This window comes from Lepisma saccharinum, chromosome 3 (assembly GCF_977018435.1).
Source record: "Lepisma saccharinum chromosome 3, izLepSacc3.1, whole genome shotgun sequence".
Taxonomy (NCBI): domain Eukaryota; kingdom Metazoa; phylum Arthropoda; class Insecta; order Zygentoma; family Lepismatidae; genus Lepisma; species Lepisma saccharinum.
In genome coordinates this window covers 102,955,793-102,974,218 of record NC_139231.1, presented here as the reverse complement: position 1 = coordinate 102,974,218, position 18,426 = coordinate 102,955,793, and the positions used below count along the sequence as shown (strand labels likewise).

At 37.5% G+C, this 18,426-nt stretch overlaps 1 protein-coding gene across 2 annotated transcripts in view; it reads left to right on the top strand.

The window, feature by feature from the left end:
• Positions 1 to 1,531: 1,531 nt before the first annotated feature.
• LSm-4 (COMM domain containing 5 Like Sm protein 4) overlaps positions 1,532 to 18,426 on the top strand; it is a 28,649-nt gene continuing 11,754 nt past the window's right edge. Inside the window, exons 1-4 of one of the 2 annotated variants that reach the window (XM_083120066.1) lie at positions 1,532 to 1,705; positions 11,976 to 12,165; positions 13,305 to 13,451; positions 14,906 to 15,088. In XM_083120066.1, coding sequence (XP_082976192.1) covers positions 1,567 to 1,705; positions 11,976 to 12,165; positions 13,305 to 13,451; positions 14,906 to 15,083 — 654 coding nt within the window. In that variant the 5' untranslated portion in view covers positions 1,532 to 1,566 and the 3' untranslated portion in view covers positions 15,084 to 15,088. Of the gene's footprint in view, positions 1,706 to 1,954; positions 1,995 to 11,975; positions 12,166 to 13,304; positions 13,452 to 14,905; positions 15,089 to 18,426 lie in introns of those variants that run through there. The other variant, XM_083120067.1, reaches the window with a different exon arrangement.

Sequence of the window (18,426 nt, the reverse complement as noted above, 5' to 3'; positions counted from 1 at the left end):
ACCATATCTAACTTACGACAACGTTCCGTTTCCGTGCTTTTCCATTATCGTAAAGTAAAAGTGGGGCCGGGAGGCGGAGAGAGCTTGAAAAATATGAATGCTATTCTTCGTAGTTCAAGGTTTAGCGTCTTCTCTTTCATTCTCTTACGAGTATTTGACCGTGTATTCATTTAATTGCATGAAAATCTGAAAAGGTGAGGAGGGAAGACGACCACCCAACAAAATAAATTTCGACCTAAAATTTGTACATTTTACATATACGTATAATTTCATTTCAATCTCAGTTTGTTAATTATTAGAAGGGCGTTACAGGTGCATGCTTACTTCAAACTGAAGTTTTTTTTTAGGGGATTATACTATTTTGGAAGAAAATATGCCTCGTTTGACACCTTGGTAAAATACCTCGTTTACCCTTCCCTGAAAAAAATACAGCGGACGTCCATGTTTAAATTATTTACAATTATTTTTCCTCGTCTATCATCAGGCGCTGTAATGCACTGCAACAACAAGGGGTAGCAATTCATTTTTGGAAAGGAAGAGGGAAGAATATACCTTGTCCAACTTTTCCTTTCCGACGAAGACTTTTTGTTCGCTAAAGTTCAATTATCCAATAAAATGTGTTTTCATTCACCCCATCCCCGAAAGCAGTTCCCGAACCTCGGTCGGTCAGTCTATGGTCAGTCGCGAAGGTGGATTCCTCCCCTCTAATTCTTTTCACCCACTCCAGAAGCAGTCTCCCACATCCCCTCCTTCGCCCAGCGAAACCAACTTCAAGCTGTGTTGGTATGGTAGCTCCTCCTGTGAACGACTCCTTCAACGAGCAAGCTCCTCCAGTGAACTGCCTGTCTAAAAGGAACTGCCTCGTCCGAGAGCATGCTCCGTGGCTTCCAAGTTCCTTTGAATGACTTCCGGCGAACGCATCCTTTCGGTAAGCGAGCTCCGGTGAACTGCTTCCCGAAAAGGAACTGCCATGACCCATCGTTGTTCGGTGAGAATCGTCTGCTTGTTTCAGACATGGCGAGTGCTGATGGATTCAAACTGCACTAGTTCGGAAAATGTATTATAATTTTAACAGATGAAGCAACATGCAGAAGATGAGTATGTCTTAACCGTTTTTGGAATGTGATGAGAATGAGTAAGAGTGTCCACAGTAGAGTTTATGTTTGCCATAAGGACATTCCTTGCGCTGGACGCCATGTGGAAACTTTCTCTAAACAATAAACTCCTCCTGCACTTTCGCCTAGTGTGTCCCATAAGTCTGTAAAATAACTGGTTTCACCAGATTCACGAGCCCAGTTATTTTCGTTAAATGCGTTCGTTTCGTTAAGACTTTCGGAACGCACCTATTATGTACATTACGATCTAATGAACGGTGAAATAATGAATGAATGTAGGAGTGATTTACTTTTCGATTTCGCTGAAAATTTCTACAGTACGTCACATCTCAACATGTCGACCGAGTTCTATAGTCTGTGCCTGGATCTTCCTTATCTCACAACGCGCTACCAACATCGCGTGGTGAGTAGTCTGTGTGAAATAATTCATTATTTACAATTCTTCATAAAAATGTCTTCTGGTGTCATTCTACCAGTTTCTCAAAGTGAGAGAATCTTGTTTCTGGGACCTAGAATACCGCTTGAAGTAAAGTTGATGACTAAACATGTAGGCGGAATATCAAAGAATACTTTTCGGCTGCTAGTTCAATGTAAGGATGAGAATTAAAATCTGTAGTATGTCACTCAATATGTATCATAATTTTTGTAAGTTCTAAATTATTAGATCGAAAATTAGTTTAATTATAAAATAAGTTAACTTTGTATCTTAAGCGCAACCTTTAGCAATCATTGTCATACGAAATTTGAACCTTCCTTAAAGTAATGAGCACTGTTTACATTTCGAAAAATATTTATTTATGTTGAAAGACAACTTAAAAATTACATTACGCAAACATGCGTGCTTCCCATGGACAATGTATTTTCCGTTGACAAGCGAATGTAAGTATCGTAGACTAGTGAGAATTAATGTAGAAGTAAATCAGAACCTTAGTAGAATGCATTTAAGGACTTTATTTGGTAATTATGCGATATCGCCCAAACACCTAGTTTCTTTCGTTAATTTTAGCATTGATACTGACATATTCTGCATTGCGGAAGATTCCTTAAGGTGAAGTTATGCCTTTTTCCGTGAAATAGTGTCAACTTTTCATATTACAAATCATTATTTGTCTTCCTTGTTTCGCTTGTGTAACAGGCAATATGGCGCGCACAGCTGTGGATCATCGCGCGCCGTGCTTATATTTGTCGATTAGGAGTGGGTATGCAGTGTTTCAACTTTCTTAACCAAAAAATACGTAGTTCCGTTTTCATTATGTCATCACAAACCATTGACGGATAGCCCCGAAAAGCCTTTCACGATAGCCCCACAAACCATTGACGGATATCCCCACAAACCATTGGCAGATAGCCCCAAAAACCATTCACGATAGCCCCAAAAACCATTCATGATAGCCCCAAAAACCATTCACGATAGCCCCAAAAACCATTCACGATAACCCCAAAAACCATTCACGAGCCCCACGGACCATTTCCGGCAAGGTTAGGTTAGGTAAGCATAGTTAAAAATAAAGAAAAAATTCTCGTAAATAAAAGGCACATTTGGAAACACTGCCGAGACCGCAAGACTTTCAACGCTCGCGCCATCTGCAGGTACATAATGGAAACAATGGCATAATGTTGTCGCTTTACAGAAAATGCAAGTTCCTTACATAAAAAGTAATTATTTCTTGTTCTGCAGCATTATATGGTGAAGTTTTCAGTTTCCGTGAAAGAAAATGCCTCGAAAAACTTCGACAATTCTACAGAAACTGATGTCGGTAAGTAGTTTCTCCTGTAAAAATTAAGAAATCCGTTCAGGCGATATCGCATATTTACCCTTTATTTTAATGCTCAGTGAACCAAACCTGGCCTGCCTAACCAAACTACGAAAGCATGTATTGAACAAAATCTTGAAGTAATCACTAAAAATCCGTGATGTGTGTTAACAGAAGTAAATCAAAATTGAAACCATGTAAAAATTGCATGATGAAATTGCAATGAAACAAAAGGATTTTGGACCTGGAAAATACATTGTCCATGGGAAACGCTCATTCTTGCGTAACGTAATTGTTATGTTGTTTTGTTCAACATAGATAACTTTTTTTGAAATCCAAACATTGCTCATTACTTCAAATGGTAAATTTCTTGTATCGGACAAACGGATTTCTTCAAATGTACAGGAGAAATTGCTTACCGAATGCAGTTTCTTTATACTTGTGGAAGTTCGGGGAAGTGTTTCTCGCATCGTTCGTTGAATTTTGCCGGTAAATCATCTATTTTTTTATATAAATGTCACCGATCCACGAATGCTCTTGCATCCATTTACTTCCAGGTGGATGTAGCGTGTGTGTGATGACAATCCCGGTCAGTGTTTCCAAACACGTGTTTTTGTAGCTGAAGAAGGTACGTTTCCGTAAATGGTTTGTGGGGCTATGTGTCAATGGTTCGTGGGGCTATGCGAGAATGGTGTGTGGGGCTACGCATATTTTTTTTCGAAACCAATTTTTAACTATTGTAACCTATATGTGACCCTACCTAACCTAACCTTAGCAGAAATGGTTCGTGGGGCTATGTATGAATGGTTTGTGGGGCTACGTAGGTATTTTTGGGTGCAGTTCGGTGGAAACACTGCATCCCGAGTACGGTACATTTTGAGTGTTACCGAAGGCAAAAATAAACAAAGAAAGGCATGAGTTTACAATACCGGACCACACTCCAATTTCTATAAAATTTCGCCTACTTACTAATTTCGGTGTCCTGATGACGTATCTGTAGTTCATATTTGGCGGTCACTTGTTAAAATTGTACATTTACGTGTAGAACTTATAAAATAACCTTGCGATTTACCACGGTGATTGTCCATACACAGCAATTCGGAACCATCTTTCTTTCGATATTCCTTAATGGTCTTCCTTTATGCACGACGAGGAATGCCTACGAGGTTAGGTTAGGTTCCATTAGCATAAATACAAAGAGAAATTAATATTTTGGCTTAGAGAACTATACAGTGTATTGCACGTTGATTTCTTCATGTTGGGAAAATGGCGTCTTCCGTGGAGCTACTGTGTTACGTTACGTTAAAAAAAACATAGTTTATTTAGTTTTTTTCTCGATTTACATACTTGACCGCCAATTATTACAAGCATATTCGTGATTAGGAGTTCACACTTAGTGAGTAGGCGAAATTTCATAGAAATTGCAGAGTGGTCCGGTATTGTAAACTCGTTCCCAAAGAAAACTTACTCAATATGTCGCAAATAGAGCTTATTTCTGTGAAATAAGCGAAATGCCACCTTCAGCAATGTTTCTCAATGCAGAATACGTAAGTACGAATATTCAAATTAAATTAACTAGCAAATTTTAGCCGTTTGTCCGATACGAGAAATTTACCCTTCAAATTTCGTGTGACAATCATTGCCAAAATTCTACAATAATTAGTCTTCCTGCTAGGAGAGTTTGAAAGAAGTGATAAAACAATCTGAACCTTTACCGCAATTTTTACATGGTTAATTCTTACTTATACCTGTTAACTTTGGAGTCTTCATGATTACTCATTGCATGTTTTCTGGAGAAAGTTCTTTCCGGTAATGGTTTTGAATGTTTAATGATTTTTGGCAAGTTAGGAGTATTAGGAAGTGCTTTAGAATACTTGAAACTTTTGTGGGAGTAAGTTTTCAGCTTGGAGACACTAATTAGAACAGCTAAAAGCTTCACTAGGTGTTATTTACCAGATAAATTAATATTTGAAATATAGCTTGCTCGAGTGGGCGTTCTTGTTTTCCGGTCGACTTTGACATGAATTTTTGCAGATTTTCATGTGAGGCTCAAAGAGATTTTGAACTCAAGACCAGGTAATAGTGAACAGGTGTTTAATGCATTTATGGGTGTTAGTTTAATGCTGAGAGCCCTAAACCTGACCCACCTAACTTAACCACGAATGGATTTATGGATGTTTTATTAATGTGAAGAGCTCTAAACCTGACCTGCCTACCTTACAACAAAATCATTTAGCGACGAAATACCCTTTCCCACCCCATGCACATTTAGTGGATGGTAGCAGCAGTCCATATCAAAGATAACAGCAAATGAATAACTGCTAGCAGACAAATTATTATGTAGCAGTATACTGAAGGGCAAAATGACCCTCCTTTTTTTAATCGCGAATTCATCATGCTACAGTCACATTTTGTACATTGTTTCATTTCTATTTATGTCTGTTAACACATACTTTGGAGTTCTAGTGATTACTTACTGCATGTTTGATTGATAATGGTTTTCTTGCTTTCATATACTTCTACATAATACTTTTTTTGCTTTCGTATACTTCTACATAATACTTTTCTTGCTTTCATATACTTCTACATAATACTTTTCTTGCTTTCGTATACTTCTACATAATACTTTTCTTGCCACTAGTCATTCATTTACTGTCATCCTAGTTATGGACTGCTGCTGCCATCTAGGTCATGTGTAGGGTGCGAAGTGATTTTCTAAATTAGTCTGTTTACTAAGCTATTGTGTAATTTCCAATTGCTAAAAATGTCCATAAATGCTTTTGTAGTTACGTTAGGAGGGTCTCAAGCATGACACCTGTTCGAGCCTCATGTGGGAGCCAGCAGCAAATAAATACAGGAATAGCTTGTGGAATGATAAACAAGACATAATAAAAAATAAATGCCTTATGGGAAATAGTGACTTTTACATCTTTTCGCCGATAACTGGGATTTGGGAAGTATAAACAGACCTAACTATTTTGAGGATGCATAAAATGTACTTCCACAATCATTATAAATTCATATTGGATTTAGTGCATATTACTTACAACAGGGCACGAAATTTCGGCGACCAAAAGTTTGGGGCTGGCGACTAAAATTTTGTTGTTTCAAATATGTGTCAAACATGCCCGAACATCTCAATCCAACGTTCGTACATGGTTTTGGAAAGCGGGCCGATTGAAAATCCGGTGTCCACTCAACGCCGACACCATCTAATCGGACCTCCATGTCCCCCATCGGAGGCAAAACCACAACTATAAATCTTGGGGTGCAGAACGCACCGCAAGTTAAGAGTTGCCAAGTGTCCGACCACCCACTCTCCCCCCACTTAAACAGAGCAGGGAACAGGGCGTTCTTCCCTGGTTCGTTCGACTGCTTTTTTATTTCTGTTTTTTTTTTTCCCAAGCGTAGCAAAATGTTCATTTCGGCTTTCATTACGTTTATTAATTATAGTCATTATTATTATGCATATTCAAACTTACATGTAAAAAATGTAAACCAATATCAAGTTCAACAAAAGATTGTTTTTATAAAGTTCACTTTATGCCCAAAAAGGCTAATCGGGGTTGAACCTAAAGCTTAAAGTGGGATTCGAACTACATTGTAGCCCCACCGGGCAAGGAATTCTGCTCCCCTTGATTTCAGAGTGATGTTATCACTACGTCCTGGAGGAGGCCCAGTTCAATTAGAGAGATTCCAAAATATAAAACTTAGGTTTCTCAGTGGTTTGATTGATTGATTTGCTTTATTTTACTTCGTTTTTTGTGCCACTTTTGGCTAATTTGCGAAGATGGGGATGAGTGGTGATATGATGGAATTGATGAATGGACACTCACAAACATCCATGCCCATGTCAGGATTCGAACCTGGAACCCGTGGCATTGTAGGGCGATATGCCAACCAATCCGCCATGTTGCCGGCTGGTTTCTCAGTGGGTTAACACTTTTAACTATGAAGAGTACAGAATATAATCCCCTTGTAAACTGGATCCCTAATTCGATATGCAGTGGAGATGCACTACTCGCTGGTTCATATATTAAATTGATTGATATTGATTTGGCATTTTAAGTGCACAGTAGGTTAATCGGGACTGGACCAACAGTTTAAAGTGGGATCCGAAGCACTATGTGCCTCGGTGCCACCATCATATCTTACATGAAATATATATATATATATATATATATATATATATATATATATATATATATATATATATATATATATATAAACTTAATTTCTGCTTTGCTCAAAATGCTACCTTCTTGGCGAAGTCGTTAGTACAGTGTGCTACGATGCCAGAGTTTCTGGGTTCACATACCGGCCTGGGTGTCCCTTCCTAACTTTCATACCATCACCGCACATCCACATCATCACGGTTGAGTAAAAATAACAGAAACCTTTATTAACGTCGCCCAAGAACAAAGACTATGAAAAGTCTACTGAACAGAAATAAAATTATTAAATATATTATTATTATACATTGAAAAAGTAATTCGCGGATGTTACTTTTTTAAAATGTGTCAGCCACAAATATGTTTGGTTACATCGATTTTAAGAATAATTTTAAAAAGTATTGTTATTTTAACGTACTTGTGTTTATTACGCATATAAAGCTAAGTGAAAGAGAATGTAGGGTAGCGACAATCTTTAATTATTTATTATCACGGATTTTCGCCTTCTGCAGGTGCTTTTTATACGATTTTTTTCCAAAACGATGTCAAGTAAATTATTCCGTAGGGCAGGGCACATTTTTAAAAACAAAAACAATACTGTTCCCTTAAAAAAATGACTGCGCCAATTTAAAGTTATCTTGTTCCAGTGCCAGCCTGCACTGCTCTAAAATGCAAAGTTCTGTGACTTGAATAAGATTATGTGTGTGATGTGTGAAATACATACTTTATTCATTGATGTTTATTTTCTCAGGGACGAGCATGTGTCCAAGGGTGCTCTCAGGATTTTTCTCAAGGGGCCAGCAGAGCTTCAGTCGTAATTCTTTACAAATCATAAAATTGAAATTGAAATTAAAATAACAATACCTACATTACTGCTAATTTGGGAAACAACATTTTAACAGTGTGTAACTAGAATATACATCTCCTAATTGTAAATATCTCCCTCGCATAACCTGACTTTGCTTTTGCTGCCATAAAAAAAAAAGAAAAAAAAAAACGTTCTATGGGGCGGCCCCCTTTCTTTTGCCAGCCTCCTCACCTATTCCTCGCTACGGGCCTGTCTTCATCCCTCCCCCAACATGTCGCTGGGCGATGCAGTGACCATAGCCAGAGGAGGGCTGGCTGCTGACACCCGAGAAGCGCGAAAAGATGTGGCAACGTTTCGACTGTCAACGGAGATACGCGTTGAGATTTTGGCAGGAAGAGGGGTGAGTGAGGTAAGGTCGCGAAGATGTGGCGAACAGAATATGCAACGTGCACCGTGCGGACTTGAGGGGTAGAGTGGAGCAGACCGTGGCTCCTTGCTTGTGCACGGAAAAAACTCAGTTTTCACAGTTGTGAACTGCTCTCGCACGCTTAGTGTCCAGTCTTCGTTTCATTGAAAAAAAGAATACTATAAATGCACTCGTGAGCGTTATTTGACGTAGTAGTAACGTTTGTTCTGTTACCTCGTTCTTTTTCGTTCGGTGGTAGTTGCCTGTGAGTGAAGTGGTTCCAGAGATTTAGTTTTATTTTGTTCAATTACTGCTATGGAGAAGAAGCAAACAAACATACGATCCTTTTTCGTTACGGGTGATGTATCAAAATCAGCTAGTAGCAGTGTTCAGCTTACCTCATCTCCCAGCTGTGCTAAAAGTGGTAAAAGGAAATGCGATATTGATTCAGTGTCATTTCCAGTTAAAAGGAAATTTAATAAAGAGTGGTTAAACCATTTTGAGTGGTTGTTGTATGACGAAGCAACAAATGTCGCATCTTGCAAATATTGTAAACAGGTGCCTACCAGTAACGTTGATAAAAAATGGGTCAATGGGTTTTCTGTACCTTTTAAAAAGGAGTCCTTTTTAAAGCATAGTCAGAGTAAAGTCCATAGTGAAAATGTTGCCAGTGCAAAGGCAAAAGAATGCCCGACAGAAACACAGATGGCAAAATTCATTAAAAAAATGGATCACCAGATGTTTTCTCATCTTACAAATTTATTTAATGTAGCATACTATGTAGCTAAACATGAGAAACCATTTAAAGACTTTGTAGATCTGCTGTGTTTGGCAGGAAAATTAAGTGTGAGTGTTCTACCTAAGTATGGCAATGAAAAGCAATGCAGAGAATTTATTCATTTCATAGCTGAAACTTTGAAGTTAGATCTAGTGGAGAAAATAAAGAAAAGTACATACATCAGCCTTCTGATTGATGGATCCACAGATAGATCATCAGTCGAGCATGCAAATGTGTATGTTCGATACGTGGATGCAAATGATGGTCACATCAAAGAGGACATTTTAGGAGTAATAGAGCTCCCGAACTCTACTTCTGCTAGTTACTTCACTGCCGTAACTGATTATTTAGATACGGCAATAGGTCCAAATAAATACAGAAACAAGTGTTACATTGTAGGCTTGGGTACTGATGGTGCAGCAAATATGGTCGGGCACAAATCAGGATTGGCTGTGCAAATGAAAGCTATTTGTAATAAAATGGTAAATATTCATTGCCTTGCACACCGTTTGCAGTTAGCTGTGTTGGATGCGTGTCGTGAAGTTGAATATCTTAGAGCATTTGATTCCGTGATTAGGAATATTTTTCAGTTTTATCATGGCTCTGCTAAAAGACTTCACCTCTTGAGAGAAACGGCAGAAGTTATTGGAGACGAAATTCTAAAACTGAGTGATATCCACACTATTAGGTGGTTAGCCAGCAAAGAAAGTGCTGTAAGAGCTCTCTTGCAATCATGGAAAGCTGTTGTGACCCATCTTGAACAGGTGGCCTATGGAAAAGACAATGATGGCGCTAAAGCTAAGGGTTTGCTGAAAAGTTTGAAGCAATTCAAATTTGTTAAGGTTCTGTACTTCCTTTTGGATTTCTACAGGAAATTGAACCCTTTAAGCATGGCACTACAAAATAAGAATCTTTTGATTTCATCTCTGAAAATAAGAATTGAACACTGTATTTCAGTTTTGGCTGACCTGGAATCTAATGTTGGACCAAGCGAACAAGATTTCTTGGACCATGTATCCATTTCAGGGCAGATCAGGGATGTGCAGCTCACAAACATTCAAAATGGAGAGCAAGAGTTTCAGACTGTTAGAGGAAACTTAATTAACAATGCGAAGGTGTACATCACAGAAAGATTGCAATCTATATCAACAGATGTGATTGCATCTCTGCATGTTTTCGACACCTTGGGTTGGCCTCCCAAAGAAAATATTCTTCAGTATGGGATAGAAGAAATAAAGAAGCTCTACATGTACTTGAACCCGAGCCTTTATAATGAGAAATTGGATGTTCTGTTAGCAGAGTGGGCAGAATACAAACTTTTGTTTCCTTCTATGACTTGGAATCAGACGCTGGAGAAGATTCACAGTAAGGAGTGTTCAGCAAGATTCCCCAATTTGCTCCAGATTTTAACATTTTGTGCTGTTCTACCAGTGAGCACAGCTTCATGTGAGAGAGGTTTCAGCTGTCACAACAGACTTAAGACTGCTTACAGGAACTCTCTGAAGACTGAGACACTAGACGATTTGCTCAGAGTTTCTGTAAATGGACCCCCCTTGTCAGAGTTTGACCCAGCAGCTGCGATTGATAAGTGGTACTTCAGTGCAGAATGACAGCACTACACAAACATTAATTCCTAAGGTATGTTCTTTTTAATAATTGCTCATAGTTGTATTATTTATCAATATAAAATAGTGGCGACCAAAGATTTTAGACTGGCGACTGACTTCAAACTTGAAATTTCATGCCCTGACTTACAATATTAAAATATAAATATTGAGTTAGACTCACAAATACGTAAGCAAAACAGTTTTTATATGATATTTTTATTGTGTTCATAATAGAAATATTTATAACAATCATTATAACTATTCTTGGATATTTTTTCTTTCTTCTATGAACTAAAAATGTTTTGTTATTGGTAAGTGCAGATGATTGCATAAGTTAGTTTTTACGTCTTTTTTTCCACTGATAAATTGCACTTTTCTGAACTCCAAACAGTGGTAATTACTTTCTTCAAGGTTGAAATTTACTGTAACAATCATTTCCACAATTCTGTGATATTTTGTCTTTCTCCTATGAAACTTTGAAGAAATCATTAAACATTCGGAAACATTACCCCTACTTGTTTGAGACATTTCTTCAGATTACAAAATGTAATATGAACAAAAATGGGGAAAAAATGGTAGAGAAATACAAAGCAACCTACTCAAATAAGCATTTCCATTGGGAATAATATTTCATCCAAATAAAAAGTTATAAAATAAATGGACTTTCCCAATTGCATAGTGGTAATGTCGTCATCTTCTAATGAAGGGGCATCAGGTTTGAAACCTAGTGGAGGCACAAGTGGTCGAGATCCCACTTTAAAGTGTAGGTCCAGTTCCAATTAACCTTCCTGTGCATAATGTGGACTTAAACCAAACCTCAACGTCAAAACCATAAAGTATGGCATAGACAAGAATGCAAGTTGTCCTCCGCCAGGGCAACAAATACCAGTGCGGAGACCTGGAGAAAATTGAGGTTTTACCCCACACACCAATTACACTTTTCCTCTTGACAGATGCTTTGAGATCTTTTCAATGTGTTGAGGTAGGTGTCTGAGTGTTCTTTACTTTGGGAACTCTTTTATCCAGGAAATCCACAATTTATCTGTAACATTGCACAAGACCATAGAATATAATCGTTTGTATTTGAAGAGTTAAGCTTTTTCTTGTACTTATATGGCTGTTTAATTTTTGTACTAAAGTCCAACATTACTTACGGGACACCTTGAAAAGAAAGTCAAGATACTGTATTGTTAATACGTAGATAGTGAAGGATGTTTAACATGAATATTCCTATGTTGACAGCCAATCTGTGTAAGACATATTTAAATAATATGTACCACCTACCATGTCAGCACTGAAAGGTGATTCTTATTTTGTTTCTGTCTGTTATTCCAGTGGCAATCAATACAATAGAGAGGAGGCCAATACCTGAAGGTGCACTGGAAAAAATTGAAAGCCATGTTGGCCCCGTTCCACATTTGGATGAACTTTATTCTGGCATTCTAACTGTTATAACGTCATTTCTTATGCTGCCTGTAGGAACTGTTAAGGTTGATTCTTTTAAAGAAGACTTAAAAGAACTGAGGTAAGCTTTTTTCTGAAAAGAAAAAGAAAGTTACATTTTTACTACAAATTTTGTTGCTTCTGATAACACTAGCACAGTGTATGGTTGATGTCAGTGTATGAAACCTCGAGAAAACATTAGCAACACAAAAGTGGTATCATATTTGATATGCAAGTTGAAGTTGCCATTAGAGGGATATAATTTCCATCCATGTTCCACATCTTTCTCTGCTGCGAGCGTTAAAGACCTTGTATCCTATTGAATGTATTTCTGGTTTCTGAAAAATGACAGAACAGTTGTGGCATCATTGGTTTGTGATGGGGGCATTGACTGATTTTCTTCCATGTGAAAATAAATACTAGAATCCAGACTCGTGGCTGCAGTTACGGTTGGATCTTCAGTGAAAGCACGATATACCCTGCTCAATAACAGGGTATGATTGCATTTATACATTTAGCATGGCTTGTTTTATTGTAAATGCAAACCTACATACAAAAGGTATATTTGGCTTAAACTTTTAGAGATTTCTCTCTCATCTTCAGGGATTGAAGTACAGAAATATGTCTGAAGCCAGTATTAAGTATTTGCTGTGGGAGGCGTCTGGTGTGGATCCTGGGCCAATCGTGTGTCATCTCTTTGATGTCTGAACTTCCACTCGATTATCACCAGGCAAGCTGGGTCTAGTTCAAGCCGTGTCCATGTTGAGGTTCTTTTCTCTGTAGCTATTGCTGCTTTGATTGTGCAGTCGCAATATTGATGTAAAAGTATTCTTTCATGCGATTTTTATCTTTGCATTCTTATGAAAGTTTTCTTAATTAACTGCATTGATCATCAACCATGTTAGCATAAAAAACAAATTATAACTCAAACAAGTAAAGGCCGATCACTAAGATTTGCTTCTTTTTTAGCTGAACATTAGTTTCAAATGCATTAAGCATTATATCTTTTTGGTATTTCCTCATTTATACATTTTCTTTTTTCAACCCATTTATTTTTATTTTGTTTATTCATTTACCAGCTAGTAGATCATAATTACTTTATTGTTTATATTTGGTAAAACAGATGTGTGTATATGTATATGTGTATTATCATCTTATTACCACATGATATTATGAATATGTTTTTCTTTTGATATTAAAGCTGTTCTGTAATAATTCCAGGTTTCCAAATGATTATATATCTGATTTAGTGAGTGTGTTATATGGGCCAAAAATTCAGAATCTGAACAAAAATGTTTCTCAAAGCTATCCTCATTTCCCAAGACTGGAAAAATTCCGATGGAGATTGGATATCACCATATCTTCCAGGTAATGAATGATTTAAAATTGTTCTGAAATCGGTGTAATAAGCAGTCGTAACCTGTTAGTGGTAGCACATGTTGTCTGCATCACACAAAACATATTTCCAGTTATTTTTGGGCAGTGGGCAATGTGTTATACAGGGTGTTCATAAAGTCCCTGTACCTTTACAAAAAGCATTTGCTACAACATGCGTGAACAGTACCTGATATCACACCCTTGGATTTCTTCTTCTGGGGGTTTGTCAAAAATTGTGTTTACCGCACTCCTGTTCCAGATGTTGCTACTCTTTGAAGAAGAATAACTGAGAGTATCCTAACTGTTACTGGTGATATGCTGGGGCGTGTATGGGTAGAAGTGGATTACAGTCTTGATGTTCTGAGAGCAACTAGAGGGGCACACATTGAGGTGTATGGCATATAAATGTGGAGAGTTGTAGATCATTTTACAATCAACAGCATTGTTCTATTGCATGTAGTTTCCAAGCTATGTTTTTTTGTAATGGTACCAGGACTTTATGAACACCCTGTATTACCAAGCTCTGTTATTCCTTTCTAGGATATACTAGCACCAAGACTTCTGAAACCTTGTAAAATATGCCAACTACAGTCTTCCCCATACCTTAAACTAGCACCACTGTTCCAATGCCAAGGTTTCAAATGAAGTGAATCTACATAAATATAAAATTCTAGATATCAGTAGGGTCGTATTTGAAAGGGGTTTGTGGGGAATCATCCCCTCTGGATACTGCATCCACAGTACTCTTGTTTGATTTGTGAGTGAATATTGAATTTATATTGAAAGTTTTAAAGTACTCAAGTAGTAAATTTTATGATGTAAGTAAAATAAATCTATTTCTAGTGCCTGCAAGAGTAATGTGAGCATGCCCAAATTTGAAGCCCTACTTGGGCAGGATCGGGCACAGTCAATGATGACTGAAAAAAAAATTTCGTTACAGTTAAATCGTGTTACGTGTTATTTTGTGTAGGCATGACTCAAATGATTTTTGTAATCAAGGGGTCCTGAGTTTGATACCCAGTGGAGGCACACAGTGGTTTGGATCCCAATTTAAACTGTAGGTCCAGTCCTGATTAGCCTTAATGTGCATAAAGTGGATTGAAAACACAAACTCAAATTATTTTTGCCACTAGTATGCAAAACTGTAATAATGACCAATTGGACATTTTTTTTATTGCTGGGAACATTGTGTTTAATAATGCTTGTGCCTCTTTGCTCCATTGTATGGTAAATGGAAAATTGCTTCATCATGGATTTTCTAGAGATCAGATTTACATCTCATGAAGGAACGTAAATTTGGGTTATGTTTGTTAGTTGTATTTAGTTACTAAATTTCCTTACAGGCATGTACAAGGTAACAATGATTAAAAAGAGAATGTGGACTTTTATGTACTGTATTTCATAGCAGCACATCTCTGCATGTTAAAATTGTTTTCTTCCTGCAGTCACTTGTCAAGAGTCCTGGAACCAACCATCCTTTTTGAAGTTTGCCTAAGTAATGGAGAGGTTAAGATATTCGAAGTGTCAGTGTCCAAATTTCATGAATTGAGGTACAGTGTTGCATCGGTTCTGAAAGAAATGGAAGACTTGGAGAAAAGGAGCATTTTCAAAATGGCAGGGTGATGAAGGTATGTTTGCAGTTCAAGGCATTTGGTTTAACTTTAAGTTGAATATGAAAGCTACACATTAAATTCAACTTGCAAATCATTGTGTTTAGAGGGCTGGTTTGTCCAAGTTAATAATTTTTTAGTTGTCTGAATAAGTTCACTTTAAGTAAGAGAATAAGATATACCATTTCACTGTATGTCTCCCCTACTAGTCAAAGTATGAGAAAAATGCAATCTACCATGGCCAGCTTTATTGGCGGCCAGAGCCTTTAATTTGGCAACCCTGTAAACCATGACATCAGCCAGCCGATGTTACTCTGAAGAAACATTAGAGAATGAAGTTACAGACGTAAAAAGTAATAATTTTATATAGCCTATTCATCCCGTAGTCACTTCATTTGCTCAAATTGTATTCGCTACCATATTCATAAGTAAAGCAGTATGTTATTAAGTTGTTAGTTATTAAGTTGTTAGAAACATATATTACATTTTTTTGCATTTCACGGAGAATTCTGTACTTTTCACATGTGGCGAATCATCAAATATAATAAATATCCAATATTGATGTCATTAATATTCTTAATTATCATGTGCAAAATAAATTAGCGACGTCGAAAAGCTATAACCATGACATAGAGGCTTAAAACATGTTTACGCAAAAAGCAAATTCCACACCAATGCTGAGAAAAGTTGTGTGCATGAGGTACCACACGCTGAGGTTTTACTTGTATTAAGTGCAAGGGTTAAACTAGAACACTCAAACAAGAATTCTGGAAACAAGACAAACTCAAACAAACCTCTAAGAGCATAAAACCACAGATAAACTGCCTAACCTAACAAAAACGGTGGAACACAAAATCACTAATTCCTTCACCGTAACATATCTTCCCAAGAGAAAAGCAACGGAAATGTAACAGCTTCTAATTTCTAAACCATGCAAAATTATCCACTATCTCGCAGGGAGTAGACAGTCACCAACACTCGGCATTATTTTAGCATTGTACATACATGTGTTATTTACAAACAAAACAAATATTTGTACATCGTTATTACAGTGTACTGTCTGTTGAACAAAATCTTGGCATTTATGTCATAGACTGCTAAACTCTGAATGTAACACTCGTTCATGCTGGTTTATCACATCCACAACTACTTTGTACGTCTTACTTTTAGAACTTTTAAGGCCAGTGTGTTAGATATTTATATTGTTAATGTATGTTTTCCACTTACATCGCAATCTCAATCTTCTGTCCAAATTTGGAAAAAAAACCGTTTCTTTAAGAGTCAACATCAATTTTGCTATTCGCACGCATGCTATGTAGCTTCATGTTTAGGCCGGCGAGACAGCATTGCCAAATTTAAGGATTCCGGCCTTTAATAAAGCTGGCCGTGAATCTACTCCTTACTTTAAGTAAGTGATTTCAATCAAGTGGGGCATTGTTACCCTATTGCAGTTTGAACAAACACACCAGGAAAAAAAATGATGGGAAGGGCGGGGGGAGACCCATCACGTATAATATATCCCTAACAGGAGTCATATTAATTCTACTTTTAAGCCTGTAGGGTCACGATTTTTTATTTTCTTGTTTTGTCATTTTTTATTGGAAATCATTACCACATTAGTTACTATGAACCAACTGTGTGTAGTTTACATCCACTACAAATATGACCAGATTTATACAAATCTCATATTACATGTAATCAGTAAAAACAACCTACAATTTTCTTAGCAGTGGCCCAATTGATAGGGTATCTGCCACTCCTTCCCTGGAAATAGATGTCAATCTAAAAGTGCGTACAGTGAAACCTTGATTTTGCATTTTTCAACATACCAAGCTGAAAAAACTTAAAATGCAGGAAAATGTAAAATCATAGAAAATTTTATAACATTTTGCTGTTGATGTATAATGTGGGAAAATGCAAAATCAGGGTTCCACTGTATATTTCACACATATAATTTCATTTGTCGCACTTTAATTATTGTAATGGTGTTGCAGGAAGATAATAAGTTCATACTGAAGGAGTGTTTTTGAGGGGCACCACTATTCAGGAGGGAAACGTGCCTCAGTTGCAGTATGAAACTTCCTCTTGTTACTATAAAGGTGGCGAAACTGATTATAAACTTTTACATGGAACAATGACTAAAGTGTAAATCACCAACCCTGAGACCTTCTGTAAACAAACGGTCTCACCGATTTGATGTATCACTCCGCGTCAGCTGATTCATGACCGCAATCATCTGCTGTTACACTCATAGTTCGCCGCACCTATTCATTTTATATAAGAGCCTCTGAATGTGAGAACCCGCTCTCAAAACATCAGACGAATATGCAGCCGCATACATTGTTACTCTCCCGGTCATTCTCTCTTTCATAACCCTTAAAACTGCAGACACTGCCACACCACTGCACTGGGATACCAACTTAACCACTTCATTTACTGGTTTCTCAGGATACTACTGACAGAACGTTACATAAATATTGAGTAGAATCGGTTTCTCACCCCTTTTCAAAGGCTATCCTTGCTGGTGTTTTGAAAACAAGCTCGGAGAACACGGAGACCTTCCTGCACGCATGGAACTCGGCATGTTATTTTTCTAAGGATAAGTCAGGCAATATTACTAAGTGGCAATACTTCCTTGCTGTTCACATGATTATTTTTAGAAAATAACCAATGTTATAAAATATCATTATGTACACAAATCTCCAAGCTCATTGAAAGTTACAATGCATATTAGTAGATATAAAACGGGCATTTAAAGCCAAACCGGTTATAACCGGTTATACAAGTGTCATGTGCCATCGGGCACTTAACAAGTGCAATCAGGTGACCCTGTGTCGGGATGTGTCATGTGCCCTTGGAACATGCATGTTAGAACATGTTATTTCCCCAGTAGGGAACAGTGCATCTTGGGCTAAACTGGTTATAACTGGTTATACAAGTGTAACTTGTCATCGGGCACTTAAGAAGTGCAACTTAAGGCTATGCCTACCCCTCTGCAAGAGGCCACCCACACCCACTTCCAGTCCACTTCCGGTTTACTTCCGGTCCACTTCCGGTTTGACTACTTCCGGTTTGCCTACTTCCGGTCCACTTGTGGCCAAGTTGTGGCCTATTTCTGGTTTATATATATTGCATCATGCTGTGCAACAAATTATTATCCAATAAATTATTAGATACGTGTTGTTTTCTAATTGGCTGCTTATGACATAATGTAATGATGTGTTATATTCTGATTGGCCTATTGTTTCAGATGTTTTCAATGCGGTCTGTGCTTAGGCTATATAAAGAGATTTTGCATTGCATATCAGCCAGTATTGTGAGAGTTGTTGAAGAGTAAGGGTGTGTTGTTGCAGTGC